Raw genomic sequence first — 25,667 nt, forward strand, 5'->3', positions numbered from 1 at the left:
TTTCGTTTTTTTTTTGTTTTTTTTTTTTTTTTTTTTTTTTTTTTCAAAAAAGTTTTACTTTTTAAACATACAAACCTGATATGACTTTAGCAGTAAAAATGCTACATTTTTTTACCTCTTACATAACGTTTTGGAATTTTAAAATCAACCGATGTCCTAGTCTTAGGAATGTCTCGTGTTGTCTTGACCCGCGCAACACGACTGTCCATAATCTAGGTCAGAGAGACACACTGAGGTTTTTTAAGTTCATGGGTCACTTTGCTTAAATTGACCCCATATTGTGTTATGTGGAGTCTGTTGCTCTCTTGCATAGCTCAAATATGTGAAGATACGTGTGATGTAACTTTTTGTACATGTACTTTGACGAGGAAAAAAAATCGTCGTATATATTTCGAAGCACTGACATGAAATTTGTAGGAATGTAATAAAATAACCATTATAAACTGGGACAAGCCATTAAAGGAAAGCTGATATTTTTTCAAGTTTTCTTCCGCCATCTTTGCTCTTCTTGTTCAAATCAAATTTATTTGAATCCTTGATCAAAACATAAGAAAATCATGAGTTTTATGCTAAGTAGGCTTGCCAAACGTCCCGGATTGGCCGGGACAGTCCCGAATTTCAGGGGGTGTCCCGGCGTCCCGTTCAGTTTTTTTATTTTGGGGCGTTTTGTCCCGAATTTCCGTTTTTGTCCCAGAAAAAATTCGGGACGCGTTTTTTAACTTTAAAATTAGGTACTTGATAGAGTGAACTGTAACTGCTAAGGTCTTATCGCTCCGAAATGAAAGAGAAAAGAAAGACAGGATAGGAGAAAGCCAGCCGTTCTGAGAACAAACAATATCCGTTCAAAATAGAATCCGCCCCGCGCGGGAATCGAACCCGCGGCCTAGCGCTTACAAGACAGACGCGCTACCAAACAAGCTAACGAGGCCTGGCAAAGATAGGAGAAATCTCACTATTTTTCAAAATAAATGAAATCAATCAACATTTTAAGGAGAGACAGAAAATAAATAAATAAATAAAATAAAATAAAAATCTTTTAAAGACACTTCGGTCAACCATCCTTCACCTGAGTATTCGAAATGTTTTTATACGTTGTTACTCACTCTTTAAATTGAATAAGACTGGAAAAATCTCACTAATTCCCTAAATAAACATTAATATTAATATGTATTATATTCTCACTTCCCTAAATATAAACATGTATTGTATTCTCACGGAATTTGTGATCTCTGATCCTTACTCGGTATCCGTCTACCTGTTCATTGTTTTACATAGTTTCACATCATCAAAATACAGAGATACATAGATAAAAAGTATTATTTAATATTATTATTTTCAGTCATTTTTTCCCTAAACGTTGGTAGTGCGCCTGCCTTGTATTATTTACTTGCCTTTATCCTTTGATGTTAAAGCTCTAGGCCACAGGTTCGATTCCCGCCCGGGGTGGATTCTATCCTAAACAGATAAGGTTCGTTCTCGGAACGGCTGGCTTTCTCCTATCCTGTCCTTCTCCCTTCAATTTAAGGAAGATAAGGCCTTGGCAATTACAGCTCCCTCTATTAAACCTATCTAAAAAAATAAACATTAAAAAAAAATAATAAACAATAAACTTTTCGAAAACGCGGAGGTCAAAATCAAAAAGATATAGGGGGAACAAAGTCAAACAGACAAAAGGGAAAACGTACCTGTAAATGTTCCTACCCGTAAATGTTCCTACCTGTAAATGTTCCCACCTGTAAATGTTCCTACCTGTAAATGTTCCGCATACAGGAGACCTCGCATCACTTGCGCCCTTCTCTTATCATTCAACGACTTGCTTAGAGCCATCTTTAAATAGTACAGCACTCGCGACAAGGGAACATTGTCAGGCAGCAGCTGGAGCGCGCATGCGGCGGGTATGCGCGTGGCGTTTCCCTCCAGCATGTCCAGGGCGGTGTCGATATTGGGCTGAACCGGTTCGGGCGCTGCTATGCCGCTTAGCCAGTTGTCTGGCGCGCTGATCAGGAGCTTGAGCAGGAGAATGTGCACCTGTGCAGTCGAAACCAAGTTGTAAAGTAACTATTTTGCCCTTCGCAGTTAACTTTGCTATTTCTTTAGCAAGAAAAATTCAGGCTGGTATATCCCTGTTTAAAGTCCCCCAGCCAGGCTAAGCTGGTCTACTCCCTGTTTAACGTAACAAAACCAGACCATTGTTGTTGTTGTTGTTGTTGTTGTTTTAGCGGCTTTAGCTTTCGCCGAGTGGCAATAGCAGAATAAAGAAAAGATATCTTTTTGTATCTGCTATACACCGGGGTGATAGTCTCTAGCTCTAGCCATGTTAAAGTGACTGGCTCGTCCTGAACCGCAGTCAGCCATCGTGAGGTGTTTCACCCAACCAACAACCAGACTATGTAATGTATTGGCTGTTCCGTTGTTACGAAATAAAACGGCACTGAAAGGCCTACAAGTATTTTTTAGATTTATTTTTCAAAATGTTTGTTGGAGAAAGCTGGTTAACAACGGTGGTCTTAAATACTTCAAATGAAAACTTACCTCCTCTTTATCTTTGGCCTGAGGATTGGTTTGATAAACATTATCACAATATTCCATAGCTTTCTGTATGTCTCCAAGCACGTTGTTTTGCCCTTCGCAATTTTACCTTTGCTACTTCTTTAGCAAGAGAAATTCGGGCTGGTATAATCCCTGTTTAAAGTCCCCCGTTGTTACGAAATAAAACGGCACTGAAAGGCCTATAAGTATTTTTTAAATTTATTTTTCAAGATGTTTGTTGGAGAAAGCTGGTTAACAACGGTGGTCTTAAATACTTCAAATGAAAATTTACCTCCTCTTTATCTTTGGCCTGAGGATTGGTTTGATAAACATTATCACAATATTCCATAGCTTTCTGTATGTCTCCAAGCACGTTCACGTAAATAGCTGAAATAAGAATGAGAAATATAAGTATAAGTAATGCTTTATTTAGACTGTCAGCTTAGAACAAGTTGTTCCATTATACCAACAGTTAATAGAGCACCTGTTTATTGACTTTAAATAGGCTCATGCTTCGTGCTTATTACGACTAAAGAGTCCCTTTACCATAGCAGTACTTAGGCTATTAGTGCTATTACTAGGTACATACAATAATTTTCAGTGGACTACTCAGTCAATGAGTCAGAGCCTAAAATATGTAACTCACTGTGCTTTATTTAGACTGTCAGCTTAAAACAAGTTGTTCCATTATACCAACAGTTTAATAGAGCACCTCTTTATTGACTTTAAATAGGCTCATGCTTCGTGCTTATTACGACTAAAGAGTCCCTTTACCATAGCAGTACTTAGGCTATTAGTGCTATTACTAGGTATAGGTACATACAATAATTTTCAGTGGACTACTCAGTCAGGCTATTAGTGCTATTACTAGGTACATACAATAATTTTCAGTGGACTACTCAGTCAATGAGTCAGAGCCTAAAATATGTAACTCACTCTTCCACGGAAGGGAGTTAGGATTTGATTCCATTAAAGAGTAGTTTTTTCATTGTTTTTATTAACTTTGGTTGTGTCGCCCCATTCTTATCGTCGAAATAAAACATCACCTACCCAACACTTGTTCATGTTTCTTCAGCTTGCCCAACACAATCGCCCGCTCTTCAAACAAACGAAGAGTAGTTTTTTCATTGTTTTTATTAACTTCACACATCCTTATCGTCGAAATAAAACATCACCTACCCAACACTTGTTCATGTTTCTTCAGCTTGCCCAACACAATCGCCCGCTCTTCAAACAAACTATCATAGGGGAATTGAACCAGTACATTCTCCAGCGAATAGTGGTCCGAGTCTTTGAGCAGACTGAGCAACTTGGCTCGTATCTGAGTCGCTGAGTTACCCGTTGAGCTTTGAATACGCTCGCGATATTCATGAATGAGCGTATTGTGAAATAGATTGGTTGTGTCGCCCCATACATTGATTACGTGCTCCTGAAAACGAGGAAAATATAGGTGTCGATAACTAGTACATGGTTGGAGTGCGTGTACTAGTTATCGGCATGTTGTGAAATTCGTTGTGTCGCCCCATACGTTCATTACGTGCTCCTGAAAACGAGAAAATCTTGATGAGGAAAAAAAATCGTCGTATAGGTATATTTCGAAGCACTGACATGAAATTTGTAGGAATGTAATAAAATAACCATTATAAACTGGAACAAGCCATTAAAGGAAAGATGATATTTTTTTCAAGTTTTCTTCCGCCATCTTTGCTCTTCTTGTTCAAATCAAATTTATTTGAATCCTTGATCAAAACATATGAAAATCATGAGTTTTATGCTAATGATATTAAATGATGTCAGACTGATAATCCCTAGGTCCCAATATCCAAAGAAAAACAAAGTAAAATTGCAGCGTTCCTCTAATTCCTTGGTGCAGTGTATTAGACTCGTGTGGTCTGTGTCATAGCATGCCTATTTGCCCATGCCCATTACAAGGATCTTAAAAAGATATAGGGGGAACAAAGTCAAACAGACAAAAGGGGAAACGTACCTGTAAATGTTCCTACCCGTAAATGTTCCTACCTGTAAATGTTCCCACCTGTAAATGTTCCGCATACAGGAGACCTCGCATCACTTGCGCCCTTCTCTTATCATTCAACGACTTGCTTAGAGCCATCTTTAAATAGACAAAAGGGGAAACGTACCTGTAAATGTTCCTACCCGTAAATGTTCCTACCTGTAAATGTTCCTACCCGTAAATGTTCCTACCTGTAAATGTTCCTACCTGTAAATGTTCCGCATACAGGAGACCTCGCATCACTTGCGCCCTTCTCTTATCATTCAACGACTTGCTTAGAGCCATCTTTAAATAGTACAGCACTCGCGACAAGGGAACATTGTCAGGCAGCAGCTGGAGCGCGCATGCGGCGGGTATGCGCGTGGCGTTTCCCTCCAGCATGTCCAGGGCGGTGTCGATATTGGGCTGAACCGGTTCGGGCGCTGCTATGCCGCTCAGCCAGTTGTCTGGCGCGCTGATCAGGAGCTTGAGCAGGAGAATGTGCACCTGTGCAGTCGAAACCAAGTTGTAAAGTAACTATTTTGCCCTTCGCAGTTAACTTTGCTATTTCTTTAGCAAGAAAAATTCAGGCTGGTATATCCCTGTTTAAAGTCCCCCAGCCAGGCTAAGCTGGTCTACTCCCTGTTTAACGTAACAAAACCAGACCATTGTTGTTGTTGTTGTTGTTGTTGTTTTAGCGGCTTTAGCTTTCGCCGAGTGGCAATAGCAGAATAAAGAAAAGATATCTTTTTGTATCTGCTATACACCGGGGTGATAGTCTCTAGCTCTAGCCATGTTAAAGTGACTGTTTAACGTAACAAAACCAGACCATTGTTGTTGTTGTTTTAGCGGCTTTAGCTATCGCCGAATGGCAATGGCAGAATTGCAGAATAAAGAAAAGATATCTTTTTGTATCTGCTATACACCGGGGTGATAGTCTCTAGCTCAAGCCATGTTAAATTGGCTGGCTCGTCCTGAACCGCAGTCAGCCATCGTGAGGTGTTTCACCCAACCAACAACCAGACTATGTAATGTATTGGCTGTTCCGTTGTTACGAAATAAAACGGCACTGAAAGGCCTACAAGTATTTTTTAGATTTATTTTTCAAAATGTTTGTTGGAGAAAGCTGGTTAACAACGGTGGTCTTAAATACTTCAAATGAAAACTTACCTCCTCTTTATCTTTGGCCTGAGGATTGGTTTGATAAACATTATCACAATATTCCATAGCTTTCTGTATGTCTCCAAGCACGTTCACGTAAATAGCTGAAATAAGAATGAGAAATATAAGTATAAGTAGTGCTTTATTTAGACTGTCAGCTTAAAACAAGTTGTTCCATTATACCAACAGTTTAATAGAGCACCTCTTTATTGACTTTAAATAGGCTCATGCTTCGTGCTTATTACGACTAAAGAGTCCCTTTACCATAGCAGTACTTAGGCTATTAGTGCTATTACTAGGTACATACAATAATTTTCAGTGGACTACTCAGTCAATGAGTCAGAGCCTAAAATATGTAACTCACTCTTCCACGGAAGGGAGTTAGGATTTGATTCCATTAAAGAGTAGTTTTTTCATTGTTTTTATTAACTTTGGTTGTGTCGCCCCATTCTTATCGTCGAAATAAAACATCACCTACCCAACACTTGTTCATGTTTCTTCAGCTTGCCCAACACAATCGCCCGCTCTTCAAACAAACTATCATAGGGGAATTGAACCAGTACATTCTCCAGCGAATAGTGGTCCGAGTCTTTGAGCAGACTGAGCAACTTGGCTCGTATCTGAGTCGCTGAGTTACCCGTTGAGCTTTGAATACGCTCGCGATATTCATGAATGAGCGTATTGTGAAATAGATTGGTTGTGTCGCCCCATACATTGATTACGTGCTCCTGAAAACGAGGAAAATATAGGTGTCGATAACTAGTACATGGTTGGAGTGCGTGTACTAGTTATCGGCATGTTGTGAAATTCGTTGTGTCGCCCCATACGTTCATTACGTGCTCCTGAAACCGAGAAAATGTAGCTGTCGATAACTAGTACATGGTTGGAGTGTGTGTACTAGTGTTCGACCATAGTCAGATTTCGCTTGTTTTTTAAGGAGTTTAAAGTCACTGTATAAGTGCTAAGGTTTTTATTGATGAGGATTTTACCCTCCATTCGGCGATAAACGATAAACTACTGAACTCACATTGACCTCACCCACCCTGATAAGGAGTTTAAAGTCACTGTATAACTGCTAAGGTTTTTATTGATGAGGATTTTACCCTCCATTCGGCGATAAACGATAAACTCACATTGACCTCACCCACCCTGAGGGCCGGCAAAATATAACATCAAGCGATCGCCCAGAGCCCAGTCGGTTGCCACGTCGATCCAAATATCAACCACACCTACTGTAGCTTAACACAAGCCCACCCTGAGGGCCGGGAAAATATAACATCAAGCGATCGCCCAGAGCCCAGTCGGTTGCCACGTCGATCCAAATATCAACCACACCTACTGTAGCTTAACACAAGTAACTCACCAGGTAAGGGATGACAAGGTGTTTGAATTTCCGGAGTAGAAAGTCCAGTATTCGAGCCCGGGGTAGTTGTTCTACTTCGTAAATATCTTCGGTAAATATCCTTAGACCTTCCTCTGGATTATCCTCAAGAATCCAGCTGGAAAACTTGAGAATGATGTCCATGTGATCCTCGCCTGATTTAGAAACGGGATAAGAGAAAAAAACTTCAAGGGCGAATTTGTAATTAAATCCCCTTTGGGGGTGAGCTATTCATTTCTAACGAAAGTTACAATTTTGGGTCGGGGTTGTATTTTTTGGTTTTTTTAGGTCACTAGGAAGCTATTCGTTATGGAAATTCATTTTGATATATATTTATATATTTTTTGTAGAGGTTTGATAGAGCGAACAGTGCAGTTACAACTGCTGAGGTCTTATCGTCTTGAAAGCGAAGAGAGAAGGAAGATAGGATAGGAGAAAGCCAGTCGGTCCCATAAAATGGAAATTCATTTTGATATATATTAAATTTATATATTTTTTGTAGAGGTTTGATGGAGCGAACGGTGCAGTTACAACTGCTGTGCTGAGGTCTTATCGTCTCGAAAACGAAGAGAGAAGGAAGTAAGGAAGACAGGATAGGAGAAAGCCAGTCGGTCCCATAAAAAACCTCATGTGTTTAGGATAAAATTCGCCCCCCCCCCCCGGCCGAAAAAAACTTCAAGGGTGAATTTGTAATTAAATCCCCTTTGGTGGTGAGCTATTCATTTCTAACGAAAGTTACAATTTTGGGTCGGGGTTGTGTTTTTTGGTTCTTTTAGGTCACTAGGAAGCTATTCGCTAGGGAAATTCATTTTGATATATATTTATATATTTTTTGTAGAGGTTTGATAGAGCGAACGGTGCAGTTACAACTGCTGAGGTCTTATCGTCTCGAAAGCGAAGAGAGAAGGAAGACAGGATAGGAGAAAGCCAGCCGGTCCCATAAGAAACCTTATGTGTTTAGGATAAAATTCGCCCCCCCCCCTGGGCAAAAATCGAACCCGTCACATAGCGCTTATAAGGCAGATGTCAGGCAAAGTTCTAGATACAGTTTTTCCGTACGAGATTTTAGTATGTACTTGTAAAATGCCAAGCTTTTTGGGATGTTTACTTGGCATTTTCCCCCTTCAATTTATGTTTTCGAGTGATGTACGCCCAATACACTCACCCAGATGTTGTAAATAGCGAATCGTTCGTTGAGCGCCAAACAGAGGCGAATTTTCTTGTTTTGCCTGCGACTGAAGGAGCTTCAAAGCCTTTGCATGAAGACCTGTAACAATAAAGGTATACTAGTATTAGAATACTAGTGGTTGACCCGTCCTTTGTACGGGATCAACGTAAGAGGCATGACTTTGAAGCGCCGCCATTTTGAACATTTTTGTCGATGCTGGGCATCGAACCCGCGACCTTCTGAATGGCAAGCAAGCGTGTTACCACTGGGCTGATCGTGGCCTCTTTGTAGCTAGTGGTTGACCCGTCCTATGTACGGGATCAACGTAAGAGGCATGACTTTGAAGTGCCGCCATTTTGAACATTTTTGTCGATGCTGGGCATCGAACCCGCAACCTTCTGAATGGCAAGCAAGCGTGTTACCACTGGGCTGATCGTGGCCTCTTTGTAGAAACGTGTATAAATATTAAAATATGCATTTGCAATCGAAAATCGAGTACAAAGTTTTGTCGATGGTGGACATCGAACCCGGGACCTCCTGCATACCTTTGGTTTGATAGAGAATCATTAAAATATGTATTTGCAATCGAAAATCGAGTACAAAGTTTTGTCGATGGTGGACATCGAACCCGGGACCTCCTGCATACCTTTGGTTTGATAGAGAATGACAAGTTCCGGATATTTCTCATACTCCAGGAGAACCTTCTCACTTTCTTCCAAATGACAATTGTTTATTCGCAGGAGGGGAGACACCAAGGCATCATTTGTCTGAAATAATACAAAAGAATAGTAATAACTGGTAATCGGAAGGGCGTGGGTTCGATTCTGGTTAAGGTATTGAATTTTTATCAACGTTCTTTTTTTTACTTAGCCTAACAGTAGACAACAGTAATAGGAGTAGGCTAATGCCTCAGTAAAGGGGAAAAATCACCTACTGGGGTTGGTTCAACACGAGCAAGTAGCAAATGACTCGTTGAAATATTTGCAATCGAAAAACGAGTACAATTTTTTGCTGATCGTGGGATTCGAATACAAGACATTCTGCATGACAAGCAAGCGCGTTACCAACTTACCACTATAGGTTCGTAGAAGCTCAACCCATCCTTTAGGGCTGTTTGTCCCTACACCTAAGCCTCGTATTGGGCTTTTTGTGTTTGGAGTTAAGCTAACTATACCTGTAAGTAGCACTTGAGTAGTGTCGTATCAATAATCTGAGGCAACTGTTCCCGCTGCGAGGGTTTCATGCTCCCATTGTCATGAAAATGAAGCCTCGCCTCTGTCAGATACTGTATAAGAGCCGGAATGCCATCTTCTAGATCCGAGCCACCCAGCGCTGACGATGATGTAGGTGAAGTTTGCTTACTCAGAGGCGAAGAACCGCTACGCGTGCGAGGTAGCATGTTGGGAAACAGCTTGATGACTTCACAAGGGTCTGAAATGTAATTGAAATAAAACCGATAAATGAAAGAATAAAATAATAATAATAAACGGATTTTACTGTGTCTAGTGGAAACTATAGAAGATTAAAGTGATGGCAGTATGTAAATACATTTTACTTTCTTCTGAATCAACATAAAGAGGCTGATGCCAGCCCCGTTAGCTTGGAAGATGCCTTGCCTTGTAAGCGTTAGGTCACGGGTTCGATTCCCGCCCAGGGTGAACTGTATGCTAAACAGATAAGTTCGTTTCCGGCTGGCTTTCTTCTCCTTCTTTCGATTTCGGCACGATAAGACCTCCGTTGTTTAAATTCCCTCTATCAAAAAATCTGGTGTGAACATCACACGACTTTCCTCATCCTATTGAATGATGCTTATTTTGGGTGTTCTTGTTCTTATAACCAAACTTTTACAATATCTCTAACCGTTTCGTCGGTATAGCTGAAAACAGCTAAAAAAAAAACCGGTCAAAAACCGCTAAAAAAACGGTCAAAAACCGCCAAAAAGCGGTCAAAATACCGCCAACCGCAGCACCTATCTCAACCAAACGTTTTGAGGTTGCACCCTTGTCACATTTGTAAACTACATATCAAATTTCAAGTCTCTAGCTCAAACCGTTCCCGATATATTGTTAAATTACACCGAAAACCTCCAAAAAGCGGTAAAATGACGCCAACCGTTGCACCGATCTTAACCAAAAGTTTCGTGTCACATCCTTGTCACATTTGACATCTACATACCAAATTTCTGGAACTCAAATTTTTGACCTAAGTCAACCAGGATTGTGTAAAAGATCGTATGTAGGTCCAAGTCCATAAACAGATTTCAGTAATCTGTTAACTTGAAACGCCCGAGGATAACACAATAAATGGACTTGGACTATAAACATTGAGATTTTGTAATTTGAGTTCCAGCTCTCTGGAGATTTCGGTAACTTTAGACCAGGTTGGGCATACCATAGGTAGGTACATGCATACAGTCAAACTTTGATTTTAAGAAGTTGAACAGTTGAATTTCAGTTTTGAAAATCAGGGCTTCATTTTTGTGAAGAAGAACTATAGACACTTTTGGACATTCAATTTAATCCCATTGGGGCAATCTGATTGATTAAACTTCTTCAAATTGAACTCTAAATATAAACATGTTTGTATTGTATTCTCACGGAATTTGTGATCTCTGATCCTTACTCGGTATCCGTCTACCTGTTCATTGTTTTACACAGTTTCACATCATCCCTAAATATAAACATGTATTGTATTCTCACGGAATTTGTGATCTCTGATCCTTACTCGGTATCCGTCTACCTGTTCATTGTTTTACATAGTTTCACATCATCAAAATACAGAGATACATAGATAAAAAGTATTATTTAATATTATTATTTTCAGTCATTTTTTCCCTAAACGTTGGTAGTAATTATTTTACACAGTTTCACATCATCAAAATACAGAGATACATAGATAAAAAGGATTATTTAATATTATTATTTTCAGTCATTTTTTCCCTAAACGTTGGTAGTGCGCCTGCCTTGTAAGCTCTAGGCCACAGGTTCGATTCCCGCCCGGGGTGGATTCTATCCTAAACAGATAAGGTTCGTTCTCGGAACGGCTGGCTCGTTGGTAGTGCGCCTGCCTTGTATTATTTACTTGCCTTTATCCTTTGATGTTAAAGCTCTAGGCCACAGGTTCGATTCCCGCCCGGGGTGGATTCTATCCTAAACAGATAAGGTTCGTTCTCGGAACGGCTGGCTTTCTCCGGTTGGTAGTGCGCCTACCTTGTAAGCTCTAGGCCACAGGTTCGATTCCCGCCCGGGGTGGATTCTATCCTAAACAGATAAGGTTCGTTCTCGGAACGGCTGGCTTTCTCCTATCCTGTCCTTCTCCCTTCAATTTAAGGAAGATAAGGCCTTGGCAATTACAGCTCCCTCTATTAAACCTATCTAAAAAAATAAACATTAAAAAAAAATAATAAACAATAAACTTTTCGAAAACGCGGAGGTCAAAATCAAAAAGATATAGGGGGAACAAAGTCAAACAGACAAAAGGGAAAACGTACCTGTAAATGTTCCTACCCGTAAATGTTCCTACCTGTAAATGTTCCCACCTGTAAATGTTCCTACCTGTAAATGTTCCGCATACAGGAGACCTCGCATCACTTGCGCCCTTCTCTTATCATTCAACGACTTGCTTAGAGCCATCTTTAAATAGTACAGCACTCGCGACAAGGGAACATTGTCAGGCAGCAGCTGGAGCGCGCATGCGGCGGGTATGCGCGTGGCGTTTCCCTCCAGCATGTCCAGGGCGGTGTCGATATTGGGCTGAACCGGTTCGGGCGCTGCTATGCCGCTTAGCCAGTTGTCTGGCGCGCTGATCAGGAGCTTGAGCAGGAGAATGTGCACCTGTGCAGTCGAAACCAAGTTGTAAAGTAACTATTTTGCCCTTCGCAGTTAACTTTGCTATTTCTTTAGCAAGAAAAATTCAGGCTGGTATATCCCTGTTTAAAGTCCCCCAGCCAGGCTAAGCTGGTCTACTCCCTGTTTAACGTAACAAAACCAGACCATTGTTGTTGTTGTTGTTGTTGTTGTTTTAGCGGCTTTAGCTTTCGCCGAGTGGCAATAAACATAGTCGGCCGGCCATCGTTCGATGTCGACTAAACCGTTCACACTGCCTCGATAACATAGACTCACCTCATCGATCGACGGCCGGTCGACTATGTTTGGACACACCTTTATATTAAATATAATGTTTACCCAATCTGATTAGGTCTATCTATACCTAGGCTTGCTAAACGTCCCGAATTGGCCGGGACAGTCCCGAGTTTCAGGGGTTGTCCCGGCGTCCCGTTCAGTTTTTCATTTTGGGGCGTTTTGTCCCGAATTTCCGTTTTTGTTCCAGAAAAAATTCGGGACGCGTTTTTTAATTTTAAAATTAGGTACCTCTATAAATCAGAATTTTAACTTGTTTAAATTTGTCATGCTTTCATCAGAGTTTGCTCTTCCACTTTGCTAAACCTTTATAAATGAGAAAATGTTGTATTAAACCGCCTTAAACGAAAAAATGAGCTGGTCCCTTGGATTCTCGTTTATCCAGGTTCGACTGTATTTTGTTTATCTGTTTTTAATAATAGGTATGTTACCTATCACCTATCGTACCTATGTACATATCGTACCTATGTGATTTCGCGATTATGTTCGCGGATTTGGCGATTTTGTTCGCGGATTTCGCGATTTTGTTCGCGGATTTCGTTATTATGTTCGCGGATTTCGCGATTTTGTTCGCGGATTTCGCGATTTTCTCCGCGGATTTGGCGATTTTGTTCGCGGATTTGGCGATTATGTTCGCGGATTTGGCGATTATGTTCGCGGATTTGGCGATTATGTTCGCGGATCTCGCGATTATGTTCGCGGATTTCGCGATTATGTTCGCGGATTTGGCGATTATGTTCGCGGATTTGGCGATTATGTTCGGTTTCGCGATTATGTTCGCGGACTTCGCGATTATGTTCGCGGATTTGGCGATTTTGTTCGCGGATTTCGCGATTATGGTTGCGGATTTGGCGATTTTGTTCGCGGATTTTGCGATTATGTTCGCGGATTTTGCGATTATGTTCGCGGATTTCGCGATTTTGTTCGCGGATTTCGCGATTTTGTTTTTCCCTGAAACCTGCTAAGACAGAGCAACATATTAATAATCTAAAACAAATGTTCATGTTAGCACAGAGGCAGTTGATACTTTGATTTTCCGTACGAGATTTGAGTATGTACTTGTAAAATGCCAAGCTTTTTGGGATGTTTACTTGGCATTTCCCCCCTTCAATTTATGTTTTTGAGTGATGTACGCCCAATACACTTACCCAGATGTTGTAAATAGCGAATCGTTCGTTGAGCGCCAAACAGAGGCGAATTTTCTTGTTTTGCCTGCGACTGAAGGAGCTTCAAAGCCTTTGCATGAAGACCTGTAACAATAAAGGTATACGAGTATTAGAATAGTAGTGGTTGACCCGTCCTTTGTACGGGAACAACGTAAGAGGCATGACTTTGAAGCACCGCCATTTTATTTTTGTCGATGCTGGGCATCGAACCCGCGACCTTCTGAATGGCAAGCAAGCGTGTTACCACTGGGCTGATCGTGGCCTCTTTGTAGAGTTTGAATGACTTGTTGAAGGTTAATGTTGGAGATATCATGAACAGTAATGAGACCATCCGATGAGCCACACAAGCTGCAACCAAAGAACGAGAAAATGTAGCTGTCGATAACTAGTACATGGTTGGAGTGTGTGTGCTAGTGTTCGACCATAGTCAGATTTCGCTTGTTCTTTAAGGAGTTTAAAGTCACTGTATAACTGCTAAGGTTTTTATTGATGAGGATTTTACCCTCCATTCGGCGATAAACGATAAACTACTCAACTCAATTGATCCACTTACATTGATGGTCATGTAGTCATTGATCTTGAATCCCAGTACCAAATGGCCCTTGCAGTAGGTTAAAGACAGGGGCACGTCCCTCAAATTGATGTCGGTATTTTTCATGAAGGTGCGATTCTTCCAGTAGTAAGTTTTCAGGTGTTTCTTAACCACCACACACAGCATGATGATCCACTTACATTGATGGTCATGTAGTCATTGATCTTGAATCCCAGCACCAGATGTCCCTTGCAGTAGGTTAAAGACAGGGGCACGTCTCTCAAATTGATGTCGGTATTTTTCATGAAGGTGCGATTCTTCCAGTAGTAAGTTTTCAGGCGTTTCTTAACCACCACACACAACATGACTGTAATCTTGACTTCACCAGTGAGAGAGCGGTGTTCCTGAGGGAGGAGAAACAATTAAGAGTTAAAATAACTCTCCCAGTAATTGAAGAGTAAAAATAACTCAATTTGTGGTGACTCTACCAGCCTCTGAATGGTTGTGAATACACAGCACTGGTAATCAATAATCGTCATGACTCATGACAATAGAAGTTAAGTAAAAATAACTCGATTTGTGACTCTACCAGCCTCGGAATGGTTGTGAATACACAGCACTGGTAATCAATAATCGTCATGACTCATGACAATAGAAGTTTGTTCTTTAGATTTTTTATTTACTTATTGTATAGCTTATTGCTTACTTAAAAAAAAGAAAAAAAATCAGGAACCTACGTCTATCTCATCAGATGGGTAGATTAGATACACAATACTTCCCATTTAGGTGATGGGTCAACTCAAGACTACTAGAAAATAACCTGTTGATTCTGTTGAAATATTTGCAATTAAAATGTGATTGCAAAATTTTTATTAACTCTGAGCATTGAACCAAAGACCTTCTGCATGGCAAAGCAAGTGTGTTACTACCGTACCAACCATGCTCCTTAGTATAGTTGTCCATACAAAAAAATGAAGAAGCACTTGTTAGACTATCTTCTTCTTCTTACTAGCCTTTTCCTACTTAAATAGGGTTGGTGTTTCTTGCTTCCCTTCCAGACAGCCCTAGAAGGGACTGACAAGAAATGTCGACCCTATTTAAGCATTTGCCAGACTATGAACACTATGAGCATAAAAGTGCTTATGACTATTAACCATTGACTTGCCTGAATGTCAATACAGAACTTGCTTGCTCCCTTGCATTCATCCTTCCTACTTAAATAGGGTTGGTGTTTCTTGTTTCCCTTCCAGGCAGCCCTAAAAGGGATTGCCAAGAAATGTCGACCCTATTTAAGCATTTGCCAGACTATGAGCACTATGAGCATAAAAGTGCTTATGACTATTAACCATTGACTTGCCTGAATGTCAATACAGAACTTGCTTGCTCCCTTGCATTCATCCAATGTTTGAATGACTTGTTGAAGGTTAATGTTGGAGATATCATGAACAGCAATGAGACCATCCGATGAGCCACACAAGCTGCAACCAAAGAAGATAGAACAGGATTATTTGATTTTACCTAATATTTCTAAAACCTTCCATTTTTTCCCCTTTAAAATAAATTTTTAACTGTGTTAAGTAAGCATACTTAAATGTTTGTCACAAATGTCATTCCCCAATTAATGCACCTAAATAAATTCCATGACTTGACCTGGACTGAAATCACCAACCTAAAATTTTAACTGTGTGAAGCATACTTAAATGTTCAGTGCAATAGTCCTAAATTAAAATGGACGCGGCACACAAGGGATCAGGAAGAGACCGCCTTAACATAATAAAAAGGATAAAGTTCGTCCTAAGCGGGACTACCCTCCATGCTAACTGGGGAGACAGGCTGGCAAACAGAAATAATACTTAAATGTTTGTCACAAATGTCATTCCCCAATTAATGCACCTAAATAAATTCCATGACTTGACCTGGACTGAAATCACCAACCTCCAAATTTGAAGTCCAACACAGGAACTACTTCATAGGTTGGTTTTCTTTGAAAAGAAAAGGAAAAATAAGTGTAAACACAACCCTGAGAAAATTGTTATCAGGACTGTGATTTCCCTGAAATCGGCTAAGACAGAGCAACATATTAATAATCTAAAACAAATATTCATGTTAGCACAGAGGCAGTTGATACTTTGAAGTATCACTTGGCACTGAAAGTGCCATACCTGATCAAAATATCCAAATGGGGTACACCAGTAATTGAAGAGTAAAAATAACTCGATTTGTGGTGACTCTACCAGCCTCTGAATGGTTGTGAATACACAGCACTGGTAATCAATAATCGTCATGACTCATGACAATAGAAGTTTGTTCTTTAGATTTTTTATTTACTTATTGTATAGCTTATTGCTTACTTAAAAAAAGAAAAAAAAATCAGGAACCTACGTCTCTCCCATCAGATGGGTAGATTAGATACACAATACTTCCCATTTAGGTGATGGGTCAACTCAAGAATACTAGAAAATAACCTGTTGATTCTGTTGAAATATTTGCAATTAAAATGTGATTGCAATTTTTTTTATTAACTCTGAGCATTGAACCAAAGACCTTCTGCATGGCAAAGCAAGTGTGTTACTACCGTACCAACCATTCTCCTTAGTATAGTTATCCATACAAAAAATGAAGAAGCATTTGTTAGACTATCTTCTTCTTCTTCTTCTTCTTCTTCTCCTTCTTCTTCTTACTAGCCTTTTCCTACTTAAATAGGGTTGGTGTTTCTTGTTTCTCTTCCAGGCAGCCCTAAAAGGGACTGACAAGAAATGTCGACCCTATTTAAGCATTTGCCAGACTATGAGCATAAAAGCACTTATGACTATTAACCATTGACTTGCCTGAATGTCAATACAGAACTTGCTTGCTCCCTTGCATTCATCCAATGTTTGAATGACTTGTTGAAGGTTAATGTTTGAGATATCATGAACAGTAATGAGACCATCCGATGAGCCACACAAGCTGCAACCAAAGAAGATAGAACGGGATTATTTGATTTTACCTAATATTTCTAAAACCTTCCATTTTTTCCCCTTTAAAATAAATTTTTTAATGTGTTAAGCATACTTAAATGTTTGTCACAAATGCCATTCCCCAATTAATGCACCTAAATAAATTCCATGACTTGACCTGGACCGAAATCACCAACCTCCAAATCTGAAGTCCAACACAGGAACTACTTCATAGGTCAGTTTCCTTTAAAAAGAAAAGGAAAAATAAGAGTAAACACAACCCTAAGAAAATTGTTATCAGGATTTCCCTGAAACCTGCTAAGACAGAGCAACATATTAATAATCTAAAACAAATGTTCATGTTAGCACAGAGGCAGTTGATACTTTGAAGTATCACTTGGCACTGAAAGTGCCATACCTGATCAAAATATCCAAATGGGGTACAACAGCAATCTGCAGAACGGATTTCTTGCTGAATGTCTTGTTATAACACAGGAGTTGGGTGACCTCTTTACCGTAGTCACTGTAAATGTTGTAGATAAGGAGATGGCCTTGCCGAGTACCAACAAACACATTTTTTCCTGTTGATAAAACAATATTGATTAAACAAGCAGGGTCCGTCCCTCCGGGAATTTTTTAGCCCGTAGTGATTAGAGAAAATCAGTACCTACATATATGTACCTACCTAATTTGTTTAATATTCAGTTTATTATTATTCTTGATTTGATTTTTTGATTTTACTTTTATGTAATGATGTAAAATCAAGACTAGAGCCCGTTCTCCCTTTATTCCCAATATAATGTTCAAGTCACCCATCCATTTATTGGCCTTGCTCGGCGTAGCTTAACATAGATGACGCTAAAACCGGTCTTAAATTAACGACTGAAGTGTTATCTAAAACTTTCTCGCTTTGAGTTCATAGGTCGTCGCGACAAATTTCAAGATCAGAGCTCATTTGTGTAAGTCCCATGGGATGAATCAGGCCTTAAATTTAGTATGGATTAGGGATGGGATATTCGACTCTTTTTGAATATTCGAATACCACGACTCGAAAGAAAAGAGGCCTCTTTGTGGGTTTCCCATGGGATGAATCAGGCCTTAAATTTAGTATGGATTAGGGATGGGATATTCGACTCTTTTTGAATATTCGAATACCACGACTCGAAAGAAAAGAGGCCTCTTTGTGGGTTTCCCATGGGATGAATCAGGCCTTAAATTTAGTATGGATTAGGGATGGGATATTCGACTCTTTTTGAATATTCGAATACCACGACTCGAAAGAAAAGAGGCCTCTTTGTGGGTTTCCCATGGGATGAATCAGGCCTTAAATTTAGTATGGATTAGGGATGGGATATTCGACTCTTTTTGAATATTCGAATACCACGACTCGAAAGAAAAGAGGCCTCTTTGTGGGTTTCCCATGGGATGAATCAGGCCTTAAATTTAGTATGGATTAGGGATGGGATATTCGACTCTTTTTGAATATTCGAATACCACGACTCGAAAGAAAAGAGGCCTCTTTGTGGGTTTCCCATGGGATGAATCAGGCCTTAAATTTAGTATGGATTAGGGATGGGATATTCGACTCTTTTTGAATATTCGAATACCACGACTCGAAAGAAAAGAGGCCTCTTTGTGGGTTTCCCATGGGATGAATCAGGCCTTAAATTTAGTATGGATTAGGGATGGGATATTCGACTCTTTTTGAATATTCGAATACCACGACTCGAAAGAAAAGAGGCCTCTTTGTGGGTTTCCCATGGGATGAATCAGGCCTTAAATTTAGTATGGATTAGGGATGGGATATTCGACTCTTTTTGAATATTCGAATACCACGACTCGAAAGAAAAGAGGCCTCTTTGTGGGTTTCCCATGGGATGAATCAGGCCTTAAATTTAGTATGGATTAGGGATGGGATATTCGACTCTTTTTGAATATTCAAATACCACAACTCGATTCTTTTCAAATATTTGACTCAAAGAATCGACTCTAAAAGAATCGCGATTCTTTTGTAGTAAGAGAGAGACAGATAGATGAGGTAACCCCCCCTGCACACAGGATCACTCTCGCTGCTTTTCGTAACCAATGAGATTGCAGCATAGCCGATTCTTTTTCCCCCCACCACACGCTTTAGTTTGGTTTGACCCGATTACATTACTTTCCTTCCTATAGGATAAGGAAAGTAAAAACCGGAAATTATGGGTTTGTGTGTCCACCACCGACGTTTTTTCCAAGAAAATTTCCAGGAACTACATGACAAGTTAGATACTGGAAGCTCCTATTAAAATATGTATTTGCAATCGAAAATCGAGTACAAAGTTTTGTCGATGGTGGACATCGAACCCGAACCTCCTGCATACCTTTGGTTTGATAGAGAATGACAAGTTCCGGATATTTCTCATACTCCAGGAGAACCTTCTCACTTTCTTCCAAATGACAATTGTTTATTCGCAGGAGGGGAGACACCAAGGCATCATTTGTCTGAAATAATACAAATAAATAGTAATAACTGGTAATCGGAAGGGCGTGGGTTCGATTCCAGTTAAGGTATTGAATTTTTATCAACGTTCTTTTTTTTACTTAGCCTAACAGTAGACAACAGTAATAGGAGTAGGCTAAGGCCTCAGTAAAGGGGAAAAAACACCTACTGGGGTTGGTTCAACACGAGCAAGTAGCAAATGACTCGTTGAAATATTTGCAATCGAAAAACGAGTACAAATTTTTGCTGATCGTGGGATTCGAATACAAGACATTCTGCATGGCAAGCAAGTGCGTTACCAACTTACCATTATAGGTTCGTAGAAGCTCAACCCATCCTTTAGGGCTGTTTGCCCCTATACCTAAGCCTCGGATTTGGCTTTTTGTGTTTGGAGTTAATCTGACTATACCTGTAAGTAGCACTTGAGTAGTGTCGTATCAATAATCTGAGGCAACTGTTCCCGCTGCGAGGGTTTCATGCTCCCATTGTCATGAAAATGAAGCCTCGCCTCTGTCAGATACTGAATAAGAGCCGGAATGCCATCTTCTAGATCCGAGCCACCCACCGCTGACGATGATGTAGGTGAAGTTTGCTTACTCAGAGGCGAAGAACCGCTACGCGTGCGAGGTAGCATGTTGGGAAACAGCTTGATAACTTCACAAGGGTCTGAAATGTAATTGAAATAAAACCGAGAAATGAACAAATAATACCTAAAAACGTATTTTGGCACTAAAAACTGACCATCGAAATTTTGACCCGATTACATTACTTTCCTTCCTTTAGGATAAGGAAACTAAAAACTTTCCTTCCTATAGGATAAGGAAAGTAAAAACTGGAAATTATGGGTTTGTGTGTCCACCACCGACGTTTTTTCCAAGAAAATTTCGGTTTTTGCCTCTACGAATTGTATGAATAAACAGCAACGTAGGTACAACCTCGACTCTTCAAAGAATCAATTCACTCAATATTTACCCATCCCTAGTATGGATGTTTCCTTTGTGTTGCTCATTTTTGTTCAACACATAGAGCTATGCACCTCCTCACCCAGTCTGGGGAAAGCCAACAGCATGTGACTGTCAGATGGCCACCCATACAGAAACCAACCAAACAAACCTAGCTGAATGATAGTTACTTACCATAGGCTGCTATGGACTCGATAGTTTGATGCTGAGTATTCAGCCTGACAATGGGTGTGACTGTATAGGCTTCATGCATCTTGGAAGCTCCTACCTGTACGAAGTTCAGAGAAAGTTTGCATGGCCTCTGTGAATTTCTTCTTATTGAACAAATCATGTGCGTATAGTGTCTTGATCTGAACTACGTTGCGAGCTTTATCCTCCTCAGAATCTTCCGATATGTTCTGAAATGAAACAAATGCTGAAGCTTTAGCGACATATCGTGGAATTCTCAACCTGGAGTTAATGGCTTCAAATCCCGGCCAGGACGGAAACTTTCTAATTAAACTTTTCCGTTCTTGGATCGACATGGATGTAAAAGAATGTGCCTTGAGAGTGCCGAGGTACAATATCTTTTTCAACAATAAACAAATATTCAACCTGGAGTTAATGGGTTCAAATCCCGGTCAGGACGGAAACTTTCTAGTTAAACTATTCCGTTCTTGGATCGACATGGATGTAAAAGAATGTGCCTTGAGAGTGCCGAGGTACAATATCTTTTTCAACAATAAACAAATATTCACTTTTTGAGTCAAAATGAACCCTGTATGTAACGTTAGAATCGAAAAAAGAACAAAACTCTTAAAGGCAGAGAGTTGGAATTTATTGATAGTATACTCTATAACATAGGTGTCAAATGCATAGAGTTTTTTTTCGGAAAAAAATCAGGAACCTACGTCTATCTCATCAGATGGGTAGATTAGATACACAATACTTCCCATTTAGGTGATGGGTCAACTCAAGACCTTGACATTTTTTTATGCTAGTTTACTACTAGTTGTCCTTACCACAAGTTTGAGGGCTAGCTGGAATTGCCTCTCTTCGAGAAGTAGCGACACTTGCTTCACTTTGACTTTTTTTCAATGCTAGTTTACTACTAGTTGTCCTTACCACAAGTTTGAGGGCTAGCTGGAATTGCCTCTCTTCGAGAAGTAGCGACACTTGCTTCACTCTGGATGAAGTTTGGACGGACCAAATTTGGGATGTGGTGGCAACATACACCAAACCTGACTTGACACGGGTTATGAACTTGGCCTTGGCGATCGTGGTTAGATTCTGAATGAGAAGGCTCGGATCGAGGGTTCGAATCTGGATCTGATCCTGAAGGAGGCCGATAAAGTAGGGCTCGTCGTAGACTGAAATAGATAAATAATAATAAAAGAATAGGCATATAAAATAAATGATCACTTTATAAAAAATTATTCTGTTATTCTGAGCCAAAGTTCCACAATTTAAGGCCGATACATGGGGCGTATTTTATACTGAACGCATAATGTTCGTTCTCGGAACGGCTGGCTTTCTCCTATCCTGTCTTGCTTTTCTCTTCGATATCGGGGCCATAAGACCTCCGTTGTTACAGTTCCCTCTATCAAACCACTTTTATTTTTTCACATCTTGTAAATGCTTTTACTCAGGACATTGCACATCTTCTAATTTGCCCATTACTTGGTCATGTCTGCACCATGGCAGATCTTGTGGCTGCAACTGAAATAGCAGTGGAGACATCAACATTCTGGCATCGTATATGAGGTGGTTCCAGACTCGAAAAGTAAGTACTTTTTTTATCCTATAAGAAGGGAAGTTATGTAATCAACTGAAACTTATTTTACTTACCTATATTAACAGGAGCTTCATCCCAAGTGATAGCTGTGCAGGAGATGCTATTCTGACTGGTAATGTCCAGTACAATGGTTTGCCCATCCGTATCCAGTCCTACGCTCGTCTCTGTAACTCGGGTTACCATTGGCTCACTGTTCTTACCAATGGAGAAGTGTTCAGTCTCTTTGTTATTATCAGTCAACTAGAATAAGAAGCGATTATATGTAAGTTGTATGTGGTCCACGCACTCACGCAGTTACTCGGGTTACCATTGGCTCACTGTTCTTACCAATGGGGAAGTGTTCAGTCTCTTTGTTATTATCAGTCAACTAGAATAAGAAGCGATTATATGTAAGTTGTATGTGGTCCACGCACTCACGCAGTCAGTTTAGTTAATTTGGAGGGTAGCGCGTCTAAGCGCTATGTTCCCGGTTCGATTCTCGCCCGGGCCAGGTATTATCCTCAATAGACAGTTCCTCTAACAGACCTCTCTCTCTATTTTTTTTTCTCCAAAGTCCAAGTACACTTATCCGTTAGGTACCTTCAGTCTAGCAGAAGTGCATTCGGTAATTTGGAGCAAGCTAGACGTAAGGTGATGGAACTTCCATCAATTTCAATGTCCTACACAAGTCTTGAGCTTATAGGACAGTGATATACTACTATCAATGATGTTGAAATGTTACACGTTAAAAAATAAATATATACCTATGTTGGTAACTAAAAAAAAAAAAAAAAATATTATGCGGCACTTAAATTAAAACATTGGAATTTGGTATGGTGGTAAGTAATTAGACGAAACATAAACATTGATTTTTTTTTTTTTTTTTTTTTTTTTTTTTTATACCTAGCAACAGGGTACAAAAAGGGCAAAAGGGAGGAAGAAAGGACAACTCAGTTGATCCACTTACATTGATGGTCATGTCAGTCATTGATCCTTGAATCCCAGTACCAGATGGCCCTTGCAGTAGGTTAAAGACAGGGGCACGTCTCTCAAATTGATGTCGGTATTTTTCATGAAGGTGCGATTCTTCCAGTAGTAAGTTTTCAGGCGTTTCTTAACCACCACACACAGCATGACTGTAATCTTGACTTCACCAGTGAGAGAGCGGTGTTCCTGAGGGAGGAGAAACAATTAAGAGTTAAAATAACTCTCCCAGTAATTGAAAAGTAAAAATAACTCGATTTGTGACTCTACCAGCCTCGGAATGGTTGTGAATACACAGCACTGGTAATCAATAATCGTCATGACTCATGACAATAGAAGTTTGTTCTTTAGATTTTTTATTTACTTATTGTATAGCTTATTGCTTACTTAAAAAAAAGAAAAAAAATCAGGAACCTACGTCTATCTCATCAGATGGGTAGATTAGATACACAATACTTCCCATTTAGGTGATGGGTCAACTCAAGAATACTAGAAAATAACCTGTTGATTCTGTTGAAATATTTGCAATTAAAATGTGATTGCAATTTTTTTTATTAACTCTGAGCATTGAACCAAAGACCTTCTGCATGGCAAAGCAAGTGTGTTACTACCGTACCAACCATGCTCCTTAGTATAGTTGTCCATACAAAAAAATGAAGAAGCACTTGTTAGACTATCTTCTTCTTCTTACTAGCCTTTTCCTACTTAAATAGGGTTGGTGTTTCTTGTTTCTCTTCCAGGCAGCCCTAAAAGGGACTGACAAGAAATGTCGACCCTATTTAAGCATTTGCCAGACTATGAACACTATGAGCATAAAAGTGCTTATGACTATTAACCATTGACTTGCCTGAATGTCAATACAGAACTTGCTTGCTCCCTTGCATTCATCCAATGTTTGAATGACTTGTTGAAGGTTAATGTTGGAGATATCATGAACAGTAATGAGACCATCCGATGAGCCACACAAGCTGCAACCAAAGAAGATAGAACAGGATTATTTGATTTTACCTAATATTTCTAAAACCTTCCATTTTTTCCCCTTTAAAATAAATTTTTAACTGTGTTAAGTAAGCATACTTAAATGTTTGTCACAAATGTCATTCCCCAATTAATGCACCTAAATAAATTCCATGACTTGACCTGGACTGAAATCACCAACCTCCAAATTTGAAGTCCAACACAGGAACTACTTCATAGGTTGGTTTTCTTTGAAAAGAAAAGGAAAAATAAGTGTAAACACAACCCTGAGAAAATTGTTATCAGGACTGTGATTTCCCTGAAATCGGCTAAGACAGAGCAACATATTAATAATCTAAAACAAATATTCATGTTAGCACAGAGGCAGTTGATACTTTGAAGTATCACTTGGCACTGAAAGTGCCATACCTGATCAAAATATCCAAATGGGGTACAACAGCAATCTGCAGAACGGATTTCTTGCTGAATGTCTTGTTATAACACAGGAGTTGGGTGACCTCTTTACCGTAGTCACTGTAAATGTTGTAGATAAGGAGATGGCCTTGCCGAGTACCAACAAACACATTTTTTCCTGTTGATAAAACAACACTGATTAAAAAGCTGAAATAGATGGTTAGCAGAAGAAATAAGAATGGCCAAAGTGGCAGAGAGAAGGGGACATTTCAGGATGGAAAAAAAACTGCCAATTCAGTGAACTATAGAAGTCTCTCAGAAAAAGGGCCTCTTTGTGGGTTTCCCGTAGGCTCAATCAGACCTTAAATCTAGTATGGATGTTTCCAATGTTTCCTTTGTGTGTTGATCTTTTTTTGTTCAACACAACACATAAAGCTATCCACTTCCTCACCCAGTCTGGGGAAAGCTAACAGCATGTGACTGTCAGATGGTCACCCATACAGATACCAACCAAACAAACCTAGCTGAATGATAGGTACTTACCATAGGCTGCTATGGACTCGATAGTTTGATGCTGAGTATTCAGCCTGACAATGGGTGTGACTGTATAGGCTTCATGCATCTTGATTTGTTGAATAATCTAAGAATGAGTGAGAGAAATTACTACTATTAAACATTATTGTGCAATAAATGTTCAAGTGCCATTTGTTATTGTTGTAGTGGTATCAGCTGTAGCCAAAAGCCAAATAGTGATGGCAGAATAAAGAAAATATAGGCTTGTTAGGGTGTCAATAATTTTGGTATATGGAGTAAAAAGAATGGAGTAGGGAGTGTCAAGTCATTCATGCAGGTAACTATAGGTCCCCTGAATTTGGAAAAAGATATAAAACTAAAATGCCACATCTATCATTTTAAAAAAGGTAGGTATATCTTTTTCCTTAATTTTCTCCTCCTACCAGTCCTACCTCAGATTAATTCCAATACTTCATCATCACTTATCTACCTACCACTTAAGTACCACTTGATAACTGATAACAACTATTACAATCACTCATCCAAACTAGAGCTTTGGTAACTCAAATCTCCAAACTCATGGTAGGAAATCCTGGA

The 25,667-nt window shown here is 39.7% G+C and overlaps 1 protein-coding gene across 1 annotated transcript; it reads right to left on the reverse strand.

Annotated features, from left to right (window-relative positions):
* Positions 1-1,749: 1,749 nt before the first annotated feature.
* On the reverse strand, positions 1,750-25,667 carry LOC103518979 (vam6/Vps39-like protein; the record flags this gene model as incomplete). Its single annotated transcript, XM_008484059.3, has 24 exons — positions 25,576-25,667; positions 25,101-25,197; positions 24,573-24,735; positions 24,034-24,154; positions 23,190-23,375; positions 22,531-22,590; positions 22,277-22,463; positions 21,554-21,798; positions 20,718-20,847; positions 19,897-20,153; positions 19,369-19,489; positions 13,520-13,621; positions 11,771-12,025; positions 9,407-9,663; positions 8,879-8,999; positions 8,230-8,331; positions 7,047-7,219; positions 6,162-6,411; positions 5,693-5,787; positions 4,751-5,029; positions 4,565-4,642; positions 3,709-3,958; positions 2,822-2,916; positions 1,750-2,028 (listed from the first exon to the last, which is right to left on the reverse strand). Coding segments are annotated over exons 2-24 (3,885 nt in total), but the record flags the coding sequence as incomplete, so codon positions are not given.

This window comes from Diaphorina citri, unplaced genomic scaffold (assembly GCF_000475195.1).
Source record: "Diaphorina citri unplaced genomic scaffold, Diaci psyllid genome assembly version 1.1 scaffold2464, whole genome shotgun sequence".
NCBI classification, from domain to species: Eukaryota; Metazoa; Arthropoda; class Insecta; order Hemiptera; family Psyllidae; genus Diaphorina; species Diaphorina citri.